A 7500-nucleotide genomic window follows, 5' to 3' on the forward strand; every position below is an offset into this window, starting at 1 on the left:
TATAAGTCTCATATATGAACATTTCATATAAGAGACCTATAGCTTTCTTATAAGAGAATATAAGATTCATATAAGAGACCTATATGAGCTCAGGTTATAGGTTCATATATGATTCATATAAGTTTCTTATAAGAATTTACCTCATTTGCATTTAAAATACCTATAAGCCACATATATGAAATTGTCATACAAGACTCTTATAAGAATCTTATATGAAATTGGGTCCAATTTCTTATAAGAACGTTTCGTACGGGTCAGACTAAACCCTCTGATCGGAAAAACGCAGGGATCAAAGTTGACCAAAATGAAAACAAACTTTACTGAGCTCACTGACTCCCTCTTCAAGCTGAACTTCTAATAGTTCAAGGAGGTATCAGTGATAGCATTTTGTTAAATTGATTATAACAAATAGAAAACAGTCTTGAGATGCATACAGAACAATAATTTGACCACAGTGACTGTTTTCACAGAAATGGCCACATATGATACAGTGGAACCCCTGTTTTAAGACCCCCCAATTTAAGACTTCCTCCCTTTTAAGACCTTGCTTTTTCAGACTTTCTGTTCATAACCTCTGTAAATGTACCCCCATTTTAAAAAACCCTCCTTTTTAAGACCAGATTTTTAAAGATTTTTGAAGCTCTGAAAAGGGGAGTTTATCTGTATATGAAATCTTATCCCTCTCCTTAGAGGTTTATCGGTTTGAAATCTTATCCCTATCCTTCTGGTTGTTACAGATGGGCGGCCATGTGTACCACAGAAAGACCAGCAGCCAGGACAGCTCCGCCTCCTCCTCCTCGGACCACGCCACTCTGGCAGCAATGGGCGTGGCAAGTGACCTTAGGGGTGGGGTCACCCCCCCCGCCTCCCCCGGCCTCTCCCCCATGGGCTCCCCCCGCCACGGGCCTAGGGACGGAGTACCCTCAGAGCTGGAGACGAGCATCCGCATAGAGAAAGGCAACGACCAGTTAGGTGAGTCGACACTGTTCGTCCTTACAAATTTAAGGATCAAAAAGCAAGAAAGGCAAATTTGTGCAACGTCTAATTGTGAACGGAATGTTTACAAGTACGGGTATTTAGGTTAGAGGTAAGTTCTGTCCAGTTTAAAGATTGAAAAGACCAGAATGGCAAGTTTGTGGAACGTTTAGTTATAGACATGACGAAATATTTACAAGTACGGGTATTTAGGTTATAGGTAAGTTCTGTCCAGTTTAAAGATTGAAAAGACCAGAATGGCAAGTTTGTGGAACGTTTAGTTATAGACATGACGAAATATTTACAAGTACGGGTATTTAGGTTATAGGTAAGTTCTGTCCAGTTTAAAGATTGAAAAGACCAGAATGGCAAGTTTGTGGAACCTTTAGTTATAGACATGACGAAATATTTACAAGTACAGGTATTTAGGTTATAGTTAAGTTCTGTCCAGTTTAAAGATTGAAAAGACCAGAATGGCAAGTTTGTGGAACGTTTAGTTATAGACATGACGAAATATTTACAAGTACGGGTATTTAGGTTATAGGTAAGTTCTGTCCAGTTTAAAGATTGAAAAGACCAGAATGGCAAGTTTGTGGAACGTTTAGTTATAGACATGACGAAATATTTACAAGTACGGGTATTTAGGTTATAGGTAAGTTCTGTCCAGTTTAAAGATTGAAAAGACCAGAATGGCAAGTTTGTGGAACGTTTAGTTATAGACATGATGAAATATTTACAAGTACGGGTATTTAGGTTATAGGTAAGTTCTGTCCAGTTTAAAGATTGAAAAGACCAGAATGGCAAGTTTGTGGAACGTTTAGTTATAGACATGACGAAATATTTACAAGTACGGGTATTTAGGTTATAGGTAAGTTCTGTCCAGTTTAAAGATTGAAAAGACCAGAATGGCAAGTTTGTGGAACGTTTAGTTATAGACATGACGAAATATTTACAAGTACGGGTATTTAGGTTATAGGTAAGTTCTGTCCAGTTTAAAGATTGAAAAGACCAGAATGGCAAGTTTGTGGAACGTTTAGTTATAGACATGACGAAATATTTACAAGTACGGGTATTTAGGTTAGAGGTAAGTTCTGTCCAGTTTAAAGATTGAAAAGACCAGAATGGCAAGTTTGTGGAACGTTTAGTTATAGACATGACGAAATATTTACAAGTACGGGTATATGGGTTATAATTAAGTCCTATCCAGTTTAAGAATTGAAAAGCAAGAAAGACAAATTTAATGAACGTTGAATTATGGATATTATAAGATGTTTGGCGGGTTGTTGACAGACCAGCTTTTTTGTCGGTCTAAGGGGACCATAACCATTTTTCATCTTTATCGACCAAGGCCCCACTCATGCACACACACAGTCTCATGGCCCCATGAATGCACACATACACACAGTCTCATGGCCCCATGAATGCACACACACACACAGTCTCATGGCCCCATGAATGCACACACACACACTGTCTCATGGCCCCATGAATGCACACACACATGCACACACACACACACACACACACACACACACACACACACACACACACACACAGACACAAGCACACACACACACACACACTCTCAAACACACACACACTCTCACTCACACACACACACACACACACACACACACACTCAAACACACACACACACACAAACACACACACACTCTCAAACACACACCCACTCTCAAACACACACACACACACACACACACACACACACACACACACACACACACACACACACCAGTTTTTGTTGCATCAGTGAAAATAAGAGTGAGGGGATGCAGGCCGCGATCGTCGTTGGCTGATCAGCGATGTCTGCAAACACAGCGGTCATTGTAGTAACAACACTATACTGTTTGCAGCGCCAGATGAGAACACATTGATTTTAGGGGCGAAGAATAGCATTCCTCAAATGCCACGTTTCCACGGTACCTTGCTGAAATGGATTTTTTATCCTCCCTAAACGAGGCACATTAGAGTGGGCTCCGTTCTGGGCTTTTTTCACCTTTTTTCCAGTCGTTTTCTAGATTGATTTTAGTTATACCACTGTTGTCTCCCTTGTCACAAGCGAGCACAGCAGCATCCTGTGTATCTGTCTGTCTGTCTTGGTGTCTGTCTCAGTGTCTGTCTGTCTTAGTGTCTGTCTCAGTGTTGTCTGTCTCAGTGTTGTCTGTCTCAGAGCCTGCCTGTCTGTCTTCGTGTTTGTCTGTCTGTCTCTCTGTCCATATGTCTGTTTGCGTGTGCAGAATTGTCTTAGTTTGTATATTTATTTATTTATTTATATATTAAGGAGATTTCTATAGCGCATAACTAAACGCACTATGCGCTTTACAATATCACTAGGTGAATATTCACCCATTGTATGATTTTGATTGCATTTGACAGTTGTTATTTTTTATCAAAATAAGATAAGTGCTATGTCTTAGTTTGACTGGCTGTCGTGCACACAACCCATTGTGAGTGGTGTTTGCGGGAGATAGTCTTTTTACTTTGCAGATTTTTTTCAAAACACCTAGCGCGATCATTTACATATACTGCCAGGCTTCATCTGTTTAAGTAACTTCCTTGTCTGTGAAAAGGCCTAGAGGTGCCATACACTGCTGTGAGAATTACTTCTGTAATGTGATCAATCTCATGTAAAGCGAATCGACTACAATACTTTGTTTCTTCCCGTTCTGATGTTTGTGCGCATGGGCAGTTAATTGCGTTAAGCACTAATGCAACTGGGAGTTGTCTAATGCCTTAAAGGCACCGTCGTTCTTGTGATAACAGTTCTATTCACCATCTCAGACACTGAAAGCTTTGTCAAAACAGTGTAGATCACCATCTGAGACACTGAAAGCTTTGTCAAAACAGTGTAGATCACCATCTCAGACACTGAAAGCTTTGTCAAAACAGTGTAGATCACCATCTCAGACACTGAAAGCTTTGTCAAAACAGTGTAGATCACCATCTCAGACACTGAAAGCTTTGTCAAAACAGTGTAGATCACCATCTCAGACACTGAAAGCTTTGTCAAAACAGTGTAGATCACCATCTCAGACACTGAAAGCTTTGTCAAAACAGTGTAGATCACCATCTCAGACACTGAAAGCTTTGTCAAAACAGTGTAGATCACCATCTCAGACACTGAAAGCTTTGTCAAAACAGTTCTGTTCACCATCTCAGACACTGAAAGCTTTGTCAAAACAGTGTAGATCACCATCTCAGACACTGAAAGCTTTGTCAAAACAGTTCTATTCACCATCTCAGACACTGAAAGCTTTGTCAAAACAGTGTAGATCACCATCTCAGACACTGAAAGCTTTGTCAAAACAGTTCTGTTCACCATCTCAGACACTGAAAGCTTTGTCAAAACAGTGTAGATCACCATCTCAGACACTGAAAGCTTTGTCAAAACAGTGTAGATCACCATCTCAGACACTGAAAGCTTTGTCAAAACAGTGTAGATCACCATCTCAGACACTGAAAGCTTTGTCAAAACAGTGTAGATCACCATCTCAGACACTGAAAGCTTTGTCAAAACAGTGTAGATCACCATCTCAGACACTGAAAGCTTTGTCAAAACAGTGTAGATCACCATCTCAGACACTGAAAGCTTTGTCAAAACAGTGTATATCACCATCTCAGACACTGAAAGCTTTGTCAAAACAGTGTAGATCACCATCTCAGACACTGAAAGCTTTGTCAAAACAGTGTAGATCACCATCTCAGACACTGAAAGCTTTGTCAAAACAGTGTAGATCACCATCTCAGACACTGAAAGCTTTGTCAAAACAGTGTAGATCACCATCTCAGACACTGAAAGCTTTGTCAAAACAGTGTAGATCACCATCTCAGACACTGAAAGCTTTGTCAAAACAGTGTAGATCACCATCTCAGACACTGAAAGCTTTGTCAAAACAGTGTAGATCACCATCTCAGACACTGAAAGCTTTGTCAAAACAGTTCTGTTCACCATCTCAGACACTGAAAGCTTTGTCAAAACAGTGTAGATCACCATCTCAGACACTGAAAGCTTTGTCAAAACAGTGTAGATCACCATTTCTGCAAATTTCGCGAAGATAACAAATCCTAACAACATCCCTAGCTCTAAATGGTCAGACTTCAAACAGTAAAATGCTAGACGTTTAAAGTTTTTGTTGCCCTATTTGAACATTGAATTTGCCTCCTTTGAGCTATGACTATGTAACGTCAAAGGCCAGTTAAAGTCATTGTTAGGCGGCTTATAGCCGAGACTAAAAAAAGAGTGCATGTTTTTATGCATTCAATCGTAAAAAAGTAAAAGGAATACTCAGCTGGCACAGTCTCAGAGAACAGTGACTGTGATCTGTGTCAAATGTAACCCTAGGGGTTTTTGAAATAAATGATGCCATGCCTTGCCTTGCCTTGTGTAAAATGTCCTATTTTGGTCAAAAATACAAAACATATATAATACTAGATGAATACCCGCTTCGCCGGGTACGGTTTTGCCGGGAAGAAGTTGAGCCGAATACCACCGCACCGCACGAAGGAAGGGAGATAAACGCGCAAAACACTGGAGAAGAGTAAAAATAGTATAACGGGAATATGGATTGAGTGTTGTCGACAGTGACCTTCTAAAAATAGAAACGGGAATATGGATTGACGCCACACGAAGGAAGGGAGATAAACGCTGAAAACACTGGAGAAGATAAGGAAGAGTTACTGGGAATGGATCCAGAGAAAAAGCAAAATCGGTTCAGCACTGCGCGCTGAGAGCACGTGTTGAAATATCTCATCGAGCAGGTTGTGTCCGGGGTCTACCTGAATATGCCCACCAAATTTGAAACAGATCCATCGAGAACCTTGGGCGTGCATCGCGGACACACACACACACACACACACACACACACACACACACACACAGACAGACACAAGTCGTATATATATATATACTAGATGAATACCCGCTTCGCAGGGTACGGCTGCGCCGGGAAGAAGTCGAGCCGAATACCCGGCTGCGCCGGGGACCCGGCTATGCTGGGTGTACAGCCGGCGCACCGCACGGAGGAAGGGAGACAAACGCGGCTGAAAACACTGGAGAAGATAAGGAAGAGTTACTGGGAATGGATCCAGAGAAAAACCAAAATCGGTTCAGCGCTGCGCGCTGAGAGCATGTGTTGGAATATCTCATCGATGAGGTTGTGTCCGGGGTGTAGCTGAATACGGTCTCCAAATTTGAAAAAGATGCATCGCGGACACACACACACACACACACACACACACACACACAGACAGACAGACAGACAGACACAAGTCATATATATATATAGATATATAGATTGTTACTTATAATAGCTGTAATTTAACAAAGTTTGTATCCGTGGCGACAGGACTGAACGTGGAGTCAGTGGACAAGGGTGTCAACGGCTGTGTGGTGAAGGGCGTGGCACCAGGGGGCGCCGTACAGAAAGATGGCCGCCTGCAGCCGGGTGACTTAGTGGTTTCCATCAACAACGAAAGTCTTCGACGTATCACTAACGCCCAGGCCAGGGCCATCTTGCGTCGGACCTCCTTGCTCAGCTCAGATATCAGGTCAGTGTGTGAAAATTGATGTCATGATACAGTGGAACCCCTCTTTAAGGCCCCATAATTTTAGACTCCCTCCCTTCAAAGACCCTGGTGTTTCCTCAGTTTTTCTGTTCATAAACCTCTGCAAATTTACCCCCGGTTTAAGAATTCCTCCTTTTTAAGACCTGATTTTCTCAGATTTGTGAAGGTGTCAAAAGGGGGGTTCCACTGAACAGTGGACCCCCCCCCCTCCACCCTTTTTAAGACACACACACACACCCCTCCCACCTCCCCCTTACTTTTATCTTCAAGTCCAACCTACATTCTTGTATCTTCAAGTCCAACCTACATTCTTGTATCTTCAAGTCCAACCTACATTCTTGTATCTTCAAGTCCAACCTACATTCTTGTATCTTCAAGTCCAACCTACATTCTTGTATCTTCAAGTCCAACCTATATTCTTGTATCTTCAAGTCCAACCTACATTCTTGTATCTTCAAGTCCAACCTACATTCTTGTATCTTCAAGTCCAACCTACATTCTTGTATCTTCAAGTCCAACCTACATTCTTGTATCTTCAAGTCCAACCTACATTCTTGTATCTTCAAGTCCAACCTACATTCTTGTATCTTCAAGTCCAACCTACATTCTTGTATTTTCTGTTCATAATGTCTGTAAATTTACCTTCATTTGCACAATCCCTCTCTTTGAAGACTTCATTTTATCAGATTTGTTGAGAATCAGCAGAGATGTTAACAAGTCGCGTAAGGCGAAATTACTACATTTAGTCAAGCTGTCGAACTCACGGGATGAAACTGAACGCACTGTATTTTTTCACCAAGACAGTACAGCTTCGTCAATCCCCGCGTGAAGGAAATCGCTCATGCACCTCCCACGTGCAAAACATAGTGATATTCACAGATTAGCGTGGTAGCGTATTGTGCTAAGCAGGAAAGCGCGCTTTTCTGTATTCTTGTTAAC

The 7500-nt window shown here is 41.5% G+C and overlaps 1 protein-coding gene across 6 annotated transcripts in view; it reads left to right on the plus strand.

Moving 5' to 3' along the window:
* LOC138967380 (multiple PDZ domain protein-like) overlaps nt 1-7500 on the plus strand; it is a 241326-nt gene that overhangs the window by 167476 nt on the left and 66350 nt on the right. For all 6 annotated transcript variants that reach the window (XM_070339916.1, XM_070339919.1, XM_070339917.1 and 3 more), the window contains 2 exons: nt 738-972; nt 6342-6543. In XM_070339916.1, the coding sequence (XP_070196017.1) occupies nt 738-972; nt 6342-6543 (437 nt within the window). The remainder of the gene's footprint in view (nt 1-737; nt 973-6341; nt 6544-7500) is intronic.

This window comes from Littorina saxatilis, linkage group LG5 (genome assembly GCF_037325665.1).
Source record: "Littorina saxatilis isolate snail1 linkage group LG5, US_GU_Lsax_2.0, whole genome shotgun sequence".
NCBI lineage: Eukaryota > Metazoa > Mollusca > Gastropoda > Littorinimorpha > Littorinidae > Littorina > Littorina saxatilis.